Here is a 21,130-nt window from a genome sequence, read left to right on the forward strand (position 1 = left end):
GGGGGGGTTGAGGAGGTTGGGTTGTTTAAATCTTGCAAGGTATTGCTGTAACTCCTCTCAGTCCTTTTATTGAGCATAATGATGCCAATCAGGGTGCATTCATTTGTTATACAGCATCACACCGTTCCGTTCCCTTAACGATGATGTGACAAGTGGATTAACGAAAATAAGATGGAACTTAAGACCATAAACTCTAGATACATTTAGGTCTTACTTCTTTATAATCTCTACAACTAGTTTATGTACTAGCAGCTTTAGGAATTAGGACAACTAAAAACTCAAAGTGCTCCATGGTTGATGTGTTAACTAACTCCTCTTTCCACAGAGCAATGTTGCATGGTGTCGGTCAATGAACTATTCAAGGCTATATTCCAAATTTTACGTATTAATAAGAAAGTTAAAAAGATTCTTCAGTAAGCAAGGAGAATACAGGAACAGATAAAGAACTGCATCGAGAAAGTAGAAGAACAAACAAGAGCATCTAGGATAAAGAAGGCGGTAAAGAAAGTGGTAGTTAAGACACTATCATGCAACCAAGGCAATGCTTTGTTAAACAAACTCAAAGAGCTTCTCATTTATCAATCAAAAAAACAGAGCAATATCTGTTTAGAGGACAGCACATTATAACCACAACAACACTAATTACAAGCTTAGATGATTTTCTGTGCCTAACTACCAATTATATGGCTAATACAACTTGAAGATTTTAGTTCTATTTTCTAACCAAGTCAATTAATGAACAGAACGGGACAGCAAGACGAGATTTATAGTATACTTGGACCAACAGTGGATTACTTTTTACCGTTTCTTAGAGCAAATATAATGCATGTATAATTGAGAATCCATATCTTATTGATGGACCCATAATACCCTTTTTCTTTTTAGAAAAATAACATCGACCCATAATACCTCAAAAATTCTCAAGCAATAACTCATTAATGGGGTTTTCATTTGCTATGTAAATTTAATAGTTTCAGTATCCAGCCATTTCATTCCGCAGTTTAAGGTCAAGTCACTTTTCAAAAGAAGATTGGCAAAAGGAGTACCTTGACTGTGATATCTTTATACAAGGAGAGAACTGCCTCCACATTTTGATGGTGAGTGTGCAAACGCAATTTAACCTGAAAAGGTAATCATAAGAATAATTAAAGAATATTAATTAATATACTTCTGGCTTTAAAGATACAAAAACCGAATCTGGAATAAGAAGAGAACATAACAAAATGGTTTAGTTGAAGAGGAAAATTGCAGAACGACGGCAGCATTTTCAGGTCCAAACCGTCCTTTAGGTCAAAGATTGCCCGATGGATTTCTAATTTTTCACCTTGTTGGGGGGATGGGGAAAAGTTTGCTTGGATTGGCTGGGAGGAGGTGGGTCACAGTTGTGAAGAATAGAGAAGGAGCTGAGAAGGGGGATAAATTTATTTAAAAGGCAAACTAATGACTCAAAAGGGAGGCAACTGTTAATTGAGAGTCAGATGAGTTTCACATGAAGGAATTTGATTCAAAGGCTTCACATCAAACCTACTGCAAATAAATAGCAGGAAAGTTAAACCAAATGATATCGTATTTTTTATAAGTAACCAAGAAAGGTAATGTTGATTATTTCATGGACTAAAACATGCCTTTTCTTCTGTGTCGTCAAAGCGCTGAGTAAGCCTAGCAGCAATTTCTTCCGTCTCTGGTGGAGAATACTTCAAATGGTAAATTTTCCCCGTTACTGGATCCAGCCTACGGCCAACTACTCTCTCAACAAGAATCTCTTCAGGTACCTATACACACAAAAAATCTTGTGACAGAATGAAGGTGATTACATAGTGAAACTTCCTGGAGTTACAGTCTACTGCAAGAGAAACAAAGGAAAGGTCAAGGAATCTCAAAGTATTTAAAAGTCTCTCTAAGTAATGAAATCGCATAATTTTCCGTATGGCCTTAACAAAAGGAACTTCACTAAGAAAAGAATGAAAGAACACGAGGCACAGGGCCACAGCAGAACCTCACTTCCAGAAGAATAAAGAGGTCTGGTTGGAAGCCAAATTCTTTGAGTGCTATGGCTTGAGATGAGCTCCGAGGGTATCCATCTAAAAGCCAACCCTTCTCTTGAGAATCTGGACCATTTAACCGTTCTTTGACCATCTGCACCAGAAGGAACCACTTATTACCAATCAATAAGATTGCCTGAATTAATGACAGTTTCCGACCTATAAAGCATACTAGGCAATAGCATACTGACCAAAGCAGGCAATGCATGAAGTAAACCTACCGTCACAACTATTTCATCCGGTACCAATTTCCCTTTATCCATGTATTCTTTTGCTTGCTTCCCATTTTCGGATCCTGCAGCAATTTCTGCCCTCAGTAAATCTCCAGCAGCAATATGCACCAAACCATACTGCACACACATGAAAACTGGATTGACACTATTTCTCCTCACAGATGACTACATACTGAGGAACACAGAGGGTATAGGAAGCAACTAAAAGCATATTCAAGGAACCACTATCCATTACATCCCAAATGAGGAAAGGAATAACCACTTAACCAGCACATCGATCAAACAAAAGCTAAATTATCCAAGACCCATAAAGCATGTGAATTCAAGCAGCCTGGGCTTCCATTACAAATAAGACAGAGAAGCTTATTCCATTCCCACTTTTGGTTGGGAGGCATTTTCTACTTATTGGTTAATCCCACAATGCATGTGAGAGAACATCTCAAATTGACAGGAATGTATGATAAGAATTCACTTTAGACACAAATAAAGATACCTAAGATTAATAACGGAATAAGCATAGGGAAAGCTATATTGGTTAAGGAAACCAGGAGTCTCCTTCAAAAATGTAGTATGAGCCAGAGAACGAAGCTTTTAGCCTACTCTGGAGCTGAGTGACCACTCTTGTGGTTCTATGTAGTTTACAATATCTAGAGAAATCCAAAAAATCCTGGATAAAACAAGAGCTGGAGATTGTAAGCACGATACTAGCAAAGAAGTGTTTGCAAGCAATTGCTAGTACATAGCTGATGCAGGATTGGTCAAGTCAAGTACATGGTTGTCCAGTACTATGGCGTGTGCAAATGATTATGCAGGTTGAAATAAATTATCAGGTGGTTCATGCTCGATTATCGGCTTGACTTATGTTCATAAAAAATTAACAGGTGGATCATGCTTGTTTATTGGCCAGATATAGCTGATAATTGTGTATTCATCACAGGCACTCAGCTAACCACTTTGCGAACTCTAGAGAAGATGCATTAACCAAATGAATAAAAGAGAAACAGAACATTAGTTTGAAAATAAGGAGACCACAAACAAGTATTCTCATTTTAAATTGCTCATCATCTCTGCGATGAGTATTCCCATTCTCACCCCCAACTCATCTAGCCAACAAGACCTGTACAACAGCCTATTCGTGTAACACTCCGTAAATTGGGATTAGGTGTGGATGTGTTAAATGAGTATTAATGTGACATTTTAGACATGTGTAGTCCTACCGGGATGAGTATGGGTGAAAAAAGGTGTTTTGCAATCAAGACGGAGAGTGTGGTGCATAAGATTCGATATAATCGACTAAGTTTATGGAAGGTCTGTCTTCTAGGAAGTTTTTGAAATCCCAACAATATTTTCTATATAAAAATATTGCAAAGCTTGCGAAGACATTGCAAGGCCGTGAAAACTCACAGCCTTAGACAGACTAACTTTGGCACACCTAACGATGCAAGGCCGTGTAGTTTTGGCGCCTCTGATAGCGCCTTGCACTGTTATTTTGGCGCTTCCGATGATGCCCACGCGCTGACGATGTCTATCCGGGCCACTTTTATTTCCTCCTCAACTTTGGACGTGTACACTAAAGCCCTACCTCGTTCCCTACACGCCAAACACGTAAATTTGCTCTAGAAAGGGAACCTCTCGAGAACCCAACTTCCTCCAAGGTCCTCCATCATCCAAGGTAAGTTCTAATGACGATTCTAAGTTAATTTCAATTATCCAACACCTTATTAACATGGGTAAACCTTTCAAATCATTAGATATTCGATTGAGACACCATTGTTGAGAAACGAAACCCTAGAACTTGAATTCAAGAGAATTCAACTTCAAAAAGGTAATGCTTCTACTCCCTAATCATTTATAGCTATGAATTGATGAGTTCTTGGGAGAATAGCAAACGAGTTTGATAAAGAGAATCATATGGACTATGCTAGGGTTTTGGGTCGCTGACTTAAGATTGTTGTAAACATTTGGGTAATGAGAAAGGGTGTTAGTTACATCTATTTGGGATCGTAGAATCGCCTAGAAGAAGTAGAATGAGAATTGGGTGAAGAAACACCATTAAAAAACGCTATGAGGCTTTACGCCCATAAGGTGTTTGATAAAATGCCTAAGTGACTAAAACATGAGCATTAGTGCTAATATTGGTTTCTCTTGATATATATTGCGATAGATCATCGTTGAAAGAGGCAACAAACATTGTGATACGCTTAAAAAGACCAGGGTCAAGGTACATGAGGTTAACTCTCTACATTTGGGAATGTTGATAATTCTCCCTACACTATGTTTCTTTTACAGCATCATTACCGATTGCCTCAGAAATATAGTTAAGCTTAATTCCTTGAATAGTTGCAGAACTTCTATTCTCTAGCTTCGTAATTAGTTCAAGAATTTCATTCCGAACGTTGTGAGCTCAATATGTAATCAATATAGACTTGTGTTTAATGCCCATGAGCCTCGGTCTAGATTACTCAGCATGTCATAAACAGTTGAAGCTTCAGTTCTCATAACCAGTTCACGAATACATGTCTCAGTCTAGTCCTATTCAGCATTCTTGTATCAGGTAACTTAGTAAGATTCAGTATTCCAGCATCATGTATTGCAGTATGATTCTTAGTTCCTGATTTTAAATCCCTGAATGTTGAACACCTGTATTTGGGCCTGAGGCCGCAGTTTATGCTTTATGCATCTTTGGGCCTGAGGCCGCAGTTATGTATACGTATACTTGGGCCCGACGCCGCAGCTTGTGCACATTTATATTGTGCATGAGGCTGCAGCTTACTTACTCAGATAAACAAGTGGTTTCTCATTCAGAACAGGGAGTATTCATGTCTTTACTCCTTCATTCGGTTCAGTTATCAGTTATCAGTTTCAGTATTTACAGTTCTTTCTTTCAGTTGCTTTACATACCAATGCAATTCAAATGTACTGACGTCCCTTTCACCCTGGGCCTGCATCTTGCAATGCAAGTAACGATTTCCAGGTTGACAATGCAGAGCGCTAGGATTCTCGTACCAGCTATTTGGCGAGCTCCAGTTCTTTCGGGGCATTATCATTAGTTTATAGTCTTTTAGTATTTACAAACAGTCAGTGCTTTCGGTACTTCATTAGAGGATTTATAGACTAGAGTAACAATTAGGCAGATTCGCAGGCTTTCATGTTAACTAGTGTTGGCTACAGATATGTTTCAGACTTGTATTTCGCACTTTAATTTATATCATTCAGACTTTCAGTATATCAACATATGTTAGTTTATCTTGCGCATTCAGTATGTTATGATATCACATGTTGATTCAGCCAGCCAGTTGGTTTCCTCGATTACATGTAATTAGGCACCGGATGCAGTGTTACGTCCAGGCCCAGGTTCGGGGCGTGACAATTCGCACTTGTCGAAAACATAATTAAGTAATTCAAAGTGAACCTCTTTTATTAGCATAAGTTTCTATATGAGACGATCACATAGTAATAGAGCATGGTACCACAGCAAGCAGAGCTCCTGATTTCAGGTCTCACATTCATCCATGACCCAATAATCGAAAAGAATTTTCACATGTTTGGCACAAGAAAAAGAGTTTTCCCCGCATGTGAGGGGGCATGTTTAAAACATAACTAAGTAATCAAAAGTATGTTCTTTCTAGAAGTTTAAGCTTTCAGATGAGACGGTTACACAATTCAACAACATTATGATTTGGGATGGTGAAATATGTGTTACGAGTAAGTTAAGGAGGTTCAGAATTGATCTGGAATTGAAAAGGAAAAACAACCCAAAATCAAGTGATGTTGCGATCGCAACACCGGACTTGTGGTCGGAGCAAAGAGAGAAAATGAGGTAGTGATCCTTGGAACCTAATTCGCGATCGCATGAGGCTGACCATGATGGTAGTCCTATTGAGGTCGAATCCCTCGGAAATCTCTAATGCTATGATCGCATGAGGGGTGTTGTGATCATAGCACAGTGGAATCTGGAGGCCATGAGTTAGGCCACCAAATTAACTATCAAAAGCCTCAAGGTTGCACTGGCAGCTTCTGTAGTCCGACCCTAGCCCTCTAATGCTATGACTGTAGCCTTTCTTCGGCTATTGCTACATGCCTATTCCAAAACCCTCCACTATAAAACCCAACTTCATATTTTCTCCCATCTTTCACTCTTCCAAGCTTGAGCATGTTCCAAAACAAGGGTTTTCACCTCAAGGCTTCCCCTAACACAAAGGTAAGCCATATTTGGTTGTTTTCAACTATTTCTAACATTTCATGGAAGACATTCAACAAAATTAAGTAAATAAAAATGTGAGAGCACATTTTATTTACATATGTATTCAACAACATTCCAACATGGTATCAGAGCAGGTAGAGATCAAAAAAGAATTTTCACATGCTTGGCCCATGAAAAAAAATCAAGCTCACATGTGAGGGGTGTTTGGAGATATAATTAAATAAATAAAAATGTGCTCTCTCTAACAGCTTAAACTTCTAGATGAGATGGTCACACAATTCAACTAATTTTACTGCTAATACTAACACCAAGTTCATCACTTTGATTAGATGCTGCAACTCTCCATCCATACTCCAATAACACCTAATTTGGGATGTGACCACATTAAGGTAATCACTCCTTGGGTTATGGGTATGGTTTTAATAGCTTATGGATAGATTGAATATTGTGGGATTGGTTGATTTAAGAGGGTTAGAGCCAGAACACACCCCATGGCCATATATGAGGATTGGGTTGGCCTAGGGCCAACACCCATGGGCTAGTTGGATTATTAGAGTGAAATTTACCCCTTTTTACATAGCTTGAGTGAAATTGACCCTATTATGATGCTAATGATGTAGATCGATAATTGCGGGATGTTCGTGATCTTTTTAGCACTGTTGTCACTAAGCTAACTAAAGGTATGCATGTTTAATATTTGATAAAATGCATGAAAGACTATCTGAAATTGTTAATTGTGAACTTGTGCATGTTGGGAAAAGCTTGTGCAACCAATATCATTTTGAAATGTTCTGTATGACTGATGCTTATGAAATTCTATAATTTTGTATAATATACTCAAATGTTTCTAAATCATGTATTACGATGAATTTAAGGACAAAATTAATTCTTGCTTTGATTCAAATACTAAGAATAATCATGCACATTATGTTAAGGTAATACAAAATATTTCAAGTTCAAGATTTTGATGATAAGCTCAAGGTTTGATAATATCCATTTTAAGGCCCATATGAGCCACAACGACTGATGAAATATATATTTTTTCTATGAATAAGATGAATAATTTGGAATGATGCTTTTGGATATCTGCGTGGATACTCGCAACCAAAGTTTTGTGGTGTAATCCCTGAACCACACGTGCAAGTGTTGGTAATGGCAGCTTATGGTTCCCCCCAAAAGTGTAACGGCGCATAAGTAGGTGTGTTGTCATCACTAATCCCTTTCGTATCGTACAATATTGGGAGTTGAGACGTCCTTCCTAGCCAATAGCCAATCAGGTGGGTCTTAATCAGATGTCGTGATAAGCACACGGCCCTAAATATAAAAATGTTAAGATTACGATGTATTAAGACTCTCGTAAGCTATGATTACGTTAAAAGGCTGACAGGCACAAGTTATGTCTTGAATAATTTTCCATATGATCCTTACAATTAAGTTTTCATATGATCTTACATGTTTATGACTTGAAAATGGATATTGCATATGATATGTTTAAGTTTCCTAAGTTATGACATTTGATACAGGTGCAAATTTTCTCAAAGGACTTGTCTCAACTTTTAGAGGCCGTCTGTGAGACTTGCTACTTCGTTTATATTCATGTTCTGTAAGTTCAAATATCGCACTGAGGTCCACGGGTTGAGCACCACATTCATACTTTCATCGTGAGCCCATCCTAGACTAGTGGCAGTCTCTACAACAACAACAACAACAACAACAACAACAACCCAGTAAAAGTTTCTTTAATCATTTGTCAGGTCAAAATAGTGGCATAGGTTCATTTTAACTGCAAATTTATTTCCTAACTTTCAGTCACAAATCTTTAGCTTTCATTAACATTTTTTTTTTTTTCCAAAAATCTATTAGATCTATTGAAACCCAAGTTCAACTTAAGCAAGTATTCATTCAAATTCAATTTCATATAATCTTTCTCACTTCTTTCAGCTTCAGCTCAAATTTTGTCCAAATGCATACTAGAAATCCTAGACCAACTCATTAGGAAAAGAAAAGTCAACACTTTAACACAAAGAATAGAACTATTACCTTGTTGGTAATGAGCTCGCATTGTGTTCCTTTCCCAGAAGCAGGAGCACCAGATATCATTATCCTCAAAGGCTCTGCCTTTTTAGCACATCCCAAAACCTAAATTTTACAAATCAAGATTCAATCATAACTCAAAATTAGCTGAAATAATCAAAAGGGTATGCAATTCAAAGCTCGAAATACCAAGAAACTGGCACCGTTGGGAGGGGGAACTCTCCGGCAATGAGTTCTGAAAAGGGTTTGACGTGAGTGAAGGGAAGAAGATTTAGAAAATGATAAGTGGGAGGAAGTAAAGGGTCGGTGAGAAGGGATTAATGAAGAGGAGGAATGATTTTTGGGGTTTGAGTTTGAGGAGATAGGTGTGAAGCTGAGAGAGGAGCAAGAAGCCATGGCTGCTGCTCTCTGCTGTCCCTTTCTCTATCTCCTCTTATGCCTGGTTAATAGCTTCATGTTTTTGGAGTTTTAAGTGAATTTATTTATGTTTTTTTATTGTAATTTTGTGGGAATCTTTTCCTTATTTTCTATTTAAAATATGGATATATAAGATGAAATTTATATATTAGATATTGTTAATAATGACATAATGAAAGCTTGAATATAAATTTGAATTCGAACTCATACTCGTTTCCCTTCCAAATCAAATTCAACTTTTATTATTGAAATTTATACGAGTAAATTTAAACTTGATTTTTTCCACTCAAATTTAGCACCTATTTGGCCATAGATTTTAGACATATTCTTTCAAATATTTCTTTTAAAATATTGTTTTTCATGGAAGATGGTCAGTTTTTGGAAAAAAAATATAAGAAAATTCAAGTTCCCGAAAAATGATTTATGATAGTTTTTTGATGAAATTTTTTCTTCCACTCACAAAATTTATGCATTTCCAAACACTATTTCAACTTCGAAAAATTATTTTTCAACATAACTTCATAAACTCTATTTTCAAAATTCAATCAAATATATGTCCAAACACTAGCTTAGTTTAGAGTCCATTCTATTAGTTTATCTCAACTTAACATAATTATACTTTTAGCTAGCGTTTGGCCATAGATCCCAAATTTATTTTGAAAAATCTGATTTGGGTGAAGTTTGGTTTGAAGATGAAAATGTGTTTGGACATAAGTTTTCAAAACATATTTTCCAACTTTATTTTGAAAAAACATGTATATAATTCCCAAGTTTTGGGATTTTGGCCCAAAATCAGCTCAATAGCTGATTTTGGGATTTGAGATTTGAGATTTGAGATTTGGGATTTGGCCAAAATATGAGCAAAATTTATGGCCAAACAAGAGTTTTGAAAATAAATCTCAAATTTATTTTGGCAAAACTCATGGCCAAACGGGGCTTCAGAAATTGTTTCGTTACAAGAATAAGAGACAAAAAAAAATTCAGAATAAAATGTGAGATTATTTTGTTTTATGCTTTGTTGTTTTGATTTTGGTATATCTCATCTCTGGATTAATTATATCGTAGTTGTGTATTTATATTCAAACTTAATGTGGAATAACATTCTAGGGATTAGATAAAATAATCAAACAACAAAAATGCACGTTCTAAAAGCTCTTCTTCTGAAGACTTTTAAGAGAGTAAAGATTAAAATTGAAAATAAAAATTATGCAAATTTATCTTACATAAAATCAAAACATATTTTATATTATTTCCCATGTAACTCATTCTATATTAGGTCTCATGTTAAATCAAACATATATATTTATTATACTAATAAACCAAACAACTACCAATAAAAATATATTTATAAATAATTTTGTCATTACTAGTTTTAGGATACGCGCGATGCGCGTGTACCTTCTATCGATTCATATAAAAATTATAAAAAAAATATAAGCCCTTGAAAATAAGATTTTTAAAATATAAGCTCGTAAAAATGATAAATATTGACTACTTAGTCAAAAAAGTAGCGGATGACCTATCTAAGCACAAAAACAACCAAGATAATTTTGAAACTTTAATGTTTTATTATGTATCTCGTTCTTTTATATTGATTTCGTATCAAAAACAGTTATATAGGTATCATGTATTCTAGACAAGTTAACTAACAAAAGAAGAAAAAAATAGCGATAGATAAATTGTGTAGTTAAATAATAAATATTCATTGCTAATCCTATTTAGTGACATATTATTAAAAAATCTAGTTAGCTACAAGATGAATTTACTAACTAATTCATGTTTTGTAAAGTTAAATTATGTAACAAACTTTCTTAGTAATAATATTAGTTTCTTTTTTATCAAAAAATAAAAGTCATCTTCCATCTATTTAACAGGAATATGCATTGAGGTAATTTAGGTATTTCAATTAAATTACGGGAGAACTTCTTTTTATTATTCGAACGTACCAAATTAATTTCTTATCACAAATTAATGATTACTATTTTTCCAACAGTAACTACTATTTCAAAACCTAATGTTGTACTAACTTTTAACGAATTTAACAACTAAGCTTCTAAAAAAATGCTTATGATTTAAATTTTAAAAACAATAAATAAATTATATGAAAGGAACAAAATTGGTCTATATGATTAAACAAGGACAAAGAATAAAAATATCACACAAAAAACGTGAAGTTTTCTTGTTGGAAACCAACAAAAAACTTTCGCTCCTACTTTTTTGTATTATTTTCTGTCTTTACATCCTTATTAGGAGAAGATATCAAACACTAAATTATATCAGGAAAAACTTTTTTAATTTAGAACTCCTAAACATAAGCCCTTGAAAATAAGATTTTTAAAATATAAGCTCTTAAAAATGACAAATATTAAGCTCAATAGCAGACTCAAAATTTTATACAAGCGGATTTAGTAAAAGACGACGGTGGCTATTCATATCAGTAGTGTCGGGTAAGACAAGTAGGGTTTGATCACTTTTTTTGTTCTTAAATAATTTAAACAAATATACTTTCATGTTTTATCAAAATTTTAAGAAAGAAACAACTAAAATTCACTTTGTAGATAGGTTAATTTTTGAAGTAGGTAAAACTGTATTTTTATTGATTTCAAGAAAAAACAAAGTGAAATAGAAAACAGACAAAGGTAAGAATAGTAAATTCAGTAGGTACCATTTGTCTTGTACGCACATAACTCCGACCTACTAGAGAATAGAGATTACAAAACAAAGTGTACATGCACCACAAACGGGATTCGAACACAACTCCTTCCATACATTTTGAACCCTCTTTACCACCTCAACAGACACACGCTTAGTCAAAGCCGATTCAAATTTCACTTGTATACGTATTTTTGCTATTTCAAGTATAATTTAACAACATACACGATGAAATTTCTCAGGAAGCGGGTTCAGCTAAACCCATTTGACACCGCTCATGATTGAGCCTACTCAGTCAAAAAAGTAGTGGATGGCTATCTAAGCATAAAAGCAACCAAGATAACTTTAAAAGTTTAGTGTTCTATTATGTATCTTGTTCTTTTATATTAATTTCGTATGAAAATAGTCATCTAGGTTGTCAGTTGTCACCAGTGGCGAAGCCAGAAATGTTTTCAAGGGTGTTCAAACTTGAAAGATGTAGAAAAAAAATTCCGACAAAGGGTGTTCAATATAGGTTTTATATATCTAAAATCAATATTTTACTTATATACACAGTGTAATTTTTCGTAATTTTTCGGCGAAGGGTGGTCAGTTGACCACCCTTTACTGAAGGTGGCTTCGCCCATGGTTGTCACACATCCTTTTTCCGAAGAATATGAAGTTTTTTCAATTTAAGTGACATTACTCGAAATGGAATTATTTATTTAATCAGAGTCATCACTTGGAATAATTATTATGGTGTCCCAAGTCACCCGTTTATTTTAAAATCTCAAATCGAGAAAATTGACTCTACTTATGGTCCGCGAACACAGAAGACCGGGTAAGAAACTCTTTTAACCCGAGAGAAATGGGAGGCACTCCCGAGTTCCGTGGTTTTAGCACGGTCGCTTAACAATTAATACTTGGCTTAGTTATCTGAACTATTACCTGTTTTAAACCTATTGTGTATTTTACCTTTGACCGCTTTTAATTAAATTATAACCGCTTCTTAGTATTTATGGAGTTATTTATTGGCAAGTTACGATGTCGTACACTTGTCATTTTGATACACATTGCAAACCGCGCCACGTGAAACGCACCCGCGATTTGCAACATGTTTATTATTATTATTTAAAGTTGTGGTCAAGTCGCGTAAAACGCGCACTCAAATTATGTAACAAACTTTATTAGTAATAGTATATAACGACCCGACCCGTCGTCTCATGTGTTACTGCTTCATTTCCCCCATTTCATGCTTCTTCATGTTTCATTATCAGTGTTTGGTGTGTTAGAGTTGATTTGGATTGGTTTTGGTAGAAAATGAGACACTTAGTCTCTTTAAGGAAGGCTTAAGTTGGAGAAGTCAATCGGACATTGACTTATGAGTTAGGAGGCTCGGATGTGGTTTTCGGTGATTCGGTTAGCTTCGGGAGGTGAATTATAACTTAGGAGTGCGATCGGAATTGAGTTTGGAGGTTCGGTGTAGAATTAGGCTTGAATTGGCAAAGTTAGTATTTCGGCGAGTTCCGATTGATAGGTGAGATTTTGATCCGAGGGTCGGAATGGAATTCCGAGAGTTGCTGTAGCTTCGTTAGGTGATTTTGGATATGTGTGCAAATTTTCAGACCATTCGCAGGTGTTTTGAGCGGCTTTTCGGACAAATGCGTATTTCGGAAATTTTTAAGAAACTTAGGATTGAATACGATGTAATTCAATGATTTTAGTGTTAGTTGAGGTGTTTCGTTAATTGGAGCAAGTTTGAATAATGTTTTAAGACATGTTGGTGCTTTTGGTTGAAGTCCCGAGGGCCTCGGGGTGATTTCGGGTGGCCATTGGAAGAAAATTTGAAGTTGGTAATTGCAGGTTCTTGGCTGCAGCAGGTATTTCCGCATCTGCGGAAAGGAGACCGCAGATGCGGTTACGCGGAAGCGGAGAAAGCATAGCAGGTGCGGAATAGGATGAGGTTGAGCAGTTCCGCAGAAGCGGAAGTATTTTCGCCTAAGCGAGTCCGCAGGAGCGGACAAGAAGTCGCAGAAGCGGTTTGGGCTTGGAGGTGAGACTTCGCAGAAGCGAGAAATTGTGTCGCAGAAGCGACCCTTGTGATTTAATGAATTTCCGCTTAAGCGGACAAGGACCGCAGAAGCGGTCACGCGGAAGCAGGCGTGGGGACCGCAGAAGCGAAAACTGGACTGTATAGGAGGGTTTTTATTCAATATTTCATCCGCGAGCTTGGGATGATTTCCTCCATTGTTGACCACCTTAAGAGCTTTTTGGTAGAGATTGAAGAGGATTTTGACGGGAATCAATTGGAGGTAAGTCTCGTGACCTAGAAACGTCATTTTTATTGAAGAATCAACCTTTAATTCTTGGAAATTTGTGTAAAAATTGGAAGAACTAGGGCTTGGTTTTTGAAATGAAAATTTGGGATTTGAAAGGGCATTTGAACTCCGATTTTGGTAAACTTGATATGTATGGACTCGTGGCGAGACGAGGAATCCGGTAATGTGAGTTTTGTAATTTTTCGAGAAGTGAGACCGGGGCTTGGGTTTTGCTAGTTTCGAGATTTTTGCTATATTTCGATTGTTTTCGATTGGGCATCGTTCCCTTGGCATATTGTGATGTACTCGCTCTGATTTTGGTTAGATTCGACGCGCGTGGAGGCCGATTCGAGGGGCAAAGGCGTCGCGGGCTAGAGATTTCGCCGGATCGAGGTGAGTAATGATTGTAAATGATATCCTGAGGGTTTGAAACCCCGGATTTGCACCCATAGTGCTATATTGAGGTGACTTGCACGCCGAATAGAGAGCGTGGGGTAGAGCACCGTTGGGGATGGTGACTTGGTCCGTCCCGGTTGTTGATTTTACCGCGTATTTCGCTATGACTTGTTGTTTTTCACTATGACTTGGGCTTATTGCCATATTTGGGGCTTATTGCCGACTGTTTGAACTCCCTATGAGCTATCATCACTGTTTTTCCTCACTATTTGAAATATTATTTGAACTCAGTCCAATGTCATTACACTGTTTCATGAACTCAGCTATATTTTTACTCAACCTTGAGTTTTAACTGATATTTGAAATACTGTTTGAGCTGAGCATTATTGTTTCTTTACTAATGCCCGAGGGGCTTATGATTATTTTTGGACTGATTGAGGCCGAGGGCCATATGTGAGGATATGCTGAGTGATGTGAGGAGGCTTTCAGGCCTCGAGTGTATTGTGAGGAGGCTTTCAGGCCTCGAGTGTATTGTGAGGAGGCTTTCAGGCCTCGAGTGTAATGTGAGAAGGCTTTCAGGCCTCATGTTGATATGTACAGGCTTTCAGGCCTTATGATGATATAGCGCTTGGGCTGTAGGAGCCCCTCCGGAGTCTGCACACCCACAGTGAGCGCGGGTACCCATTTAGAATTGGACAGTGGTAACAATGACACTGTCATACGTGTTTTGGTCAGGTAACAATGGCTGACCAGTGGTAACAATGGCACTGAAACACACGTTGGGTCAGGTAACAATGGCTGACCGGTCAGGTAACAATGACTGACTAGTAACGAAATTCATGCCCGAGGGGCGAACTTTTATGTGTTCATCTTGCATACTTATTTGCATTTTTACCTGCTATGCTGTGGTATTTGGGCCCGAGGGGCGGATTTTCTGTGCTAATCAGCACTAACTATTTTGAACAACTTTCGTAATTATTGAAAGGACCATTTTCTAAAGAGATTTGAACTGAGCCGAAACATTTTTAAAAAGTTCTCTGATTTCACTGTTTTCTCGGAAAATGTACCCGGCTTCTGTACAGCTCGTTGGTTGCTTTACGTGATTTCTTGCTGCTCAGTTATTATTTACTTCTATTACTCACTGAGTTGGAAATACTCACTTTACTCCCTGCACCTCGCGTGCAGTTGCAGGTATCGTTCACCCGGTAGCGGGTTATTAGCGGATTGAAGGTATTCTTATTGTAGCTGAGCAAGGTGACCGCCATCATTCGCGGCACCGGATGTTGTCTTTTGTTTTCCAGAAATTTCACTTGTATATATTTATTGGCCTGTAGTTGTGTTAAGGTTTTTTCCTAGATGCTCGTGACTTGTGATACCCCGGCCGGGTAGTAATTAACAGTTTCTAATGCCATTAAGTTGTATCTTCTATTCAGTCATGTTTAATAATTGTTAGTGAAAGGTTTTGGGTTAGTTGGTTGGCCTTGTCTTCACGAGAGGCGCCATCACGACCGGGTATGGGAATTGGGTCGTGACAAGTTGGTATCAGAGCCTAGGTTACTAGGTCTCACGAGTCATGAGCAGGTTTAGTAGAGTCTCGCGGATCGGTACGAAGACGTCCGTATTCATCCTCGAGAAGTTGCAGAACCTTTAGGAAAACTTCACCTTCTTGGAATTCTTATCGTGCGTACTTGATTCAGCTTGAGATATAACTCTTGAAATTCCTTCCTCACGTCTGTATGCGCACCTGAGCGCTCGGTATTATATGTGCCTTGATGGTTTATGATTCCCCGATCGAGGGCGAGAGGTAATCTTTGTGAGTATGTTGGGCCAGTCTGGAGGACTTGAGGCCGGATCTTTGCCTATGGCCTGAGCACCGAGGTGCTGATTGTGTGAGCAGGTGTTTTGAACTTATACGTTCAGTATTGTCCTTATTAGCCGGAATGGCGGTTGGATATCCATGTGATGAGTATGTTAGAACTGCGAGATGCATCTATGTGATCTTGGTAGTGACGAAGGAGTCTGCTGGATAATAGATGAACTGATAAGTATTCGATTCCTATTGTGATTTGTTGTGTGCCGAACCATGGGCGCGTTAAGATATTTTTGTATCTTCTAGTTGGATAGTAAAGTGCAATACATGTGGCGGTATGAGTTCAGACTCAGGAAGACTAAATGGATATGTTTATGAGTATGACGGTTGGGGAGGTGTGCTGAAAATACCAAATTGAGGCGAAGCAGGTGGGTTATCTTCTGCGGAGTGTTCTTGAATGGTATGATTCTTATGTGTATTGTTAGAAGATCTCATGTGTAATTGAAGAGTACGTGTTGAAATTTGATAAAATTCGAGTCGCTCTAGAGGGTGAGTCGTGACATAATATTAGTTCCTTTTTACCAAAAAATAAAAATAAAAGTCCTCTACCATCTATTTAACAAGAATATCCATTGAGATAATTTAGGCATTTCTTGTAAATTAAACTACGGTAATTAATTTCTTATCACAAATTAATGATTATTATTTAAAAACCTATTGCTGTAGTAAATTTTAAAGAATTTAACAACTAAGCTTCTACAAAAATACTTATGATTTAAATTTTAAAAACAACAAATAAATCATATGAAAGGAACAAAATTGGTCTTTATGATTAAACAAGGACAAAAAAACAAAAATATCACACAAAAAACGTGAAGTTTCCTTATTGGAAACCAACAAAAAACTTTTCTCCTACTTTTTTATATTCTTTTATTGTTATAAATAGAATTGTATTTATGGTGAAGGTCCATATTTAGAGAGATTTTAGGGTTTATTATTTGGTGGCTAAGTCAACCTCTCCCTATAAATAGAGGGTTCTATTCCATTGTAATTCATCCCAAATCAATAAGAATTCTCTCCCTCTACTTTTCTCTGCAATACTCTTCTTCTTCTTTTATTGTTTTATAACACATTATCAGCACGAGACTCTACCGTCTCAAGAAGATTAAGGTACAACTTTTCTCCTCTTTTAATTATGACTGATATTATGAAAAGAAAGTTCGTTGCCCTTGAAATTTCGGGCAAGAACTATATGACATGGGTGTTGGATGCTGAAATCCATTTAGATGCAATGGGTCTTGGAGACGCCATTAAAGACAAAACTAAAGCATCCACCCAAGACTGTGCTAAGGCCTTGATTTTCTTGCGCCATCACCTTGATGAAGGGTTGAAAATAGAATATCTCACAGTCAAAGACCCACTTGTTTTGTGGAATGGCTTAAAGGAAAGATATGACAACTTAAAGTTGGTCACTCTTCCACAAGCACGATATGATTGGGCTCATCTGAGGCTCCAAGACTTTAAGTTTGTTTCTGAATATAATTCTGCAATGTTCAGAATTACTTCTAAATTGAAACTATGTGGAGATACTATCACTGATTATGATATGCTTGAAAAAACGTTTGCAACGTTTCATGCCTCCAATATGGTCCTACAACAGCAGTACAGAGAGAAAGGTTTCAAGAAGTACTCTGAGCTGATTTCTCTTCTCCTTGTGGCTGAGCGAAACAATGATTTGCTCATGAGAAATCACGAAAATCGACCCACTGGGTCTACACCATTGCCTGAAGTGGATGAGGTGTATTCTCATTATGCTAAGCGTGGAAAAGGCCGTGATTCTATTCGTGGTCGTGGTCGTGGCCGTGGCCGTAGACAAGGAAGAAATTTTCCTGGTGTTAATCATCCCACAAAGAGAAATAACCACCAAAAGTGGAAAGGGAAAGATGAGAAGCCAAAAGCAAATGGTTCAGAAACCGAATGCTATCGTTGCGGTGGAAAAGGGCATTGGGCAAATATTTATCGTGTACCAAGATATTTGGTTGAGCTTTATCAAGCATCTCTAAAGAATAAAGGCCCTGAAGCCAATTTTGTCTCTGACAATGATTTTGACATCACCCACTTGGATGTGGCAGACTTCTTTGAGCGCCCTGATGGAAAAATAGACCACTTGATCGGTGATGGATCCGTGGTTAAAGATGATTGAGTAGTTCAATTTTTATTTGTGCTTGTTCATAATAGTTAATGAATAAAAATCATGTAATTATAATTCTTTACATGAGTAGTAATCATTACTATCAGTTAGTATTATTTAATTTTTAAAATAGTGTTAGTTCGTTTTAATTAAATATAGTTCTAATATTTATTTTATACAAACAATTGAGTGTTTTAAAGTATTTACTCTTATATATATCTCCCTTTAACAAACTCTCTTTTATGGAAATTTGCTTCTGTTGCACATCTATCGATTTCTTAACGTGGAGTTAAAACAGAAAGTAAAATTTAGTTGAATTGGACAATGTATGTATATGATTAAAGACACGAGCGATCACGTCCATGTGGACAGGCAAATATGGTCATCCTTGTTTCCACGTTATTGTATAATGACAGTTAGCTTATCCAATTCTCTCTTTGTTTAATATTTGTTTTATACAATGTGTGCTCAGAAAACTAATTTTTAAATTAGTTTGTTTTCTTTTCTTCCACAATTGCAATTTCACACTATGTTAATCGTATTATTTAGAGTATGGTATTTAATTCTACTAAATGTCCTTATCTTTCTCATTATTAGCTCCCTTGTTAAATGCTTGAACAAATTCATGAATATATTTAATCGACAAGAATATACTAATGTTTATTCGTATATTTCTTTTGTATGTCAAACCATGGGAAGCAAATATGGATATCTCACAAAGCAAACTTGGATCAATGTCCAATTGTAAAAATATTTGTTTAATTGATTCATGTACGACACATACAATATTCAAAGAGAAGAAATATTTCTCTCATTTAAGTATGTGTAAGGCAGATGTTACTACAATTTCTGGTAGTAGTAAATTAATTGAAGGCTCTGGAAGAGCTACTATAACTCTGCCTAAGGGAACAATACTTATTATAGAGAATGCAATGTTCTCCTCCAAGTCCAAGAGGAACTTGTTGAGTTTTAAAGATATCCGCCGAAATGATATCATATTGAGACAATAGATGAGAATAATCTTGAATATCTCATCATTGCCAAAAATGTCTCTGGCCAGAAAAGGGCTATTGAGAAGTTCCCATCTTTGTCTTGTGGCCTGTATTGGACAAGAATTAGTGCAATTGAGGCACATTCTATTGTAAACCAAAAGGTTACTGATTCCAATACTTTTGTACTTTGGCATGATCGATTGGGACATCCTGGATCAATTATGATGAGACGGATTATAGAAAACTCAAATGGGCATCCATTAAAGAATTTAAAGATTCTTTTAAATAATGAATTTTCTTGCACTTCTTATTATCAAGGCAAGTTAATTATTAGACCATCACCAACAAAGGTTGGAATTGAGTCCCCTGCGTTTTTGGAACGTATACAAGGGGACATTTGTGGACCTATTCACCCACCTAGTGGGTCGTTCAGATATTTTATGGTCTTAATAGACGCATCTTCTAGATGGTTTAATGTGTGCCTATTGTCATCACGCAACCTCGCGTTTGCAAAATTAATGGCACAAATAATTCGATTACGGGCGCAATTCCCCGATAATACAATTAAGTCTATTAGACTTGATAATGCTGCTGAGTTTTCATCCCAAGCATTTAATGATTATTGCTTATCCAATGGAATAAAAGTGGAACATCCTGTAGCTCATGTTCACACTCAAAATGGTCTTGCAGAGTCTTTAATTAAACGTCTGCAATTGATAGCAAGACCGTTACTCATGAAAACGAGGCTGCCCACTTCTGTTTGGGGTCATGCCATTTTACATGCAGCAATGCTAGTTCGTCTCAGACCAACAAATTATCATAAATATTCCCCGTTGCAATTAGTTTTGGGTCATGAACCTAATATATCCCATTTAAGAATTTTTGGATGCGCAGTATATGTGCCTGTAGCACCGCCATATCGCACCAAAATGGGTCCGCAAAGAAGGTTAGAAATATATGTTGGGTTTGAATCGCCCTCCATTATTCGCTACCTCGAAACATTGACGGGGGATTTGTTTACTGCACGATTTGCAGACTGTCGATTCGATGAGACACTCTTCCCAAAATTAGGGGGAGAAGTTGGTGAAACCAAACAGGAAATTTTGTGAAAAAATCCATCATTATCTCATCTTGATCCACGTGCCTCTATTTGTGAAAAAGAGGTGCAAAATATTATCCATTTGCAGAGAATAGCAAATCAAATGCCAGATGCATTTACGGATATGAAAAGGATAACAAAATCACATATCCCTGCGGAGAATGTTCCAATCCGTATTGATGTCCCTATTGGACAATCTTCTAGTGTCATAGCTAATGAGTCAAAAGCACGCCTCAAACGTGGCAGACCATTAGGTTCCAAAGATCGAAATCCTAGAAAAAGGAAAACAAATGATCAAAATGACACTACGAAAGAATCTCATGAAGAAATCCACGATTTAATAAATTTTGAGATTCATGAGGAATCCACTGAGCCCGAGGCTCAAAAAAATAAGGAACTATCAATAAATCCAATCGATATTGAGACAAATTTGAATCGAGTGGATATAATAGTGGATTATGTCTTTGCATATAATGTTGCATCTAGCATTATGCAAGAAAGTGAGGATCTTGAACCTCAATCTGTTGGAGAATGTCGACAAAGACTTGATTGGCCAAAATGGCAAGAAGCAATCCAATCAGAGTTGAATTCGCTTGCAAAACGTGAAGTTTTTGGGCCTGTAGTCCAAACACCTAATGGCGTTAAGCCTGTTGGCTATAAATGGGTCTTTGTACGTCAAGAGAAATGAGAAAAACGAGGTACAAAAATATAAGGCACGCCTTGTTGCACAAGGATTTTCACAAAGGCCTGGTGTCGATTATGA

At 36.8% G+C, this 21,130-nt stretch overlaps 1 protein-coding gene across 1 annotated transcript in view; it reads right to left on the reverse strand.

Annotated features, from left to right (window-relative positions):
* The window catches only part of LOC109223190 (adenylate kinase, chloroplastic), a 9,837-nt gene extending 867 nt beyond the window's left edge, over positions 1 to 8,970 (reverse strand). Inside the window, exons 1-6 of the mRNA XM_019387400.1 lie at positions 8,703 to 8,970; positions 8,520 to 8,618; positions 2,264 to 2,392; positions 2,002 to 2,136; positions 1,626 to 1,772; positions 1,047 to 1,121 (exon numbers count right to left, since the gene is read on the reverse strand). Of these exons, the coding sequence (XP_019242945.1) occupies positions 1,047 to 1,121; positions 1,626 to 1,772; positions 2,002 to 2,136; positions 2,264 to 2,392; positions 8,520 to 8,618; positions 8,703 to 8,909 (792 nt within the window). The 5' untranslated portion in view covers positions 8,910 to 8,970. The remainder of the gene's footprint in view (positions 1 to 1,046; positions 1,122 to 1,625; positions 1,773 to 2,001; positions 2,137 to 2,263; positions 2,393 to 8,519; positions 8,619 to 8,702) is intronic.

The sequence above is a fragment of the Nicotiana attenuata genome, chromosome 3 (genome assembly GCF_001879085.1).
Source record: "Nicotiana attenuata strain UT chromosome 3, NIATTr2, whole genome shotgun sequence".
Taxonomy (NCBI): Eukaryota; Viridiplantae; Streptophyta; class Magnoliopsida; order Solanales; family Solanaceae; genus Nicotiana; species Nicotiana attenuata.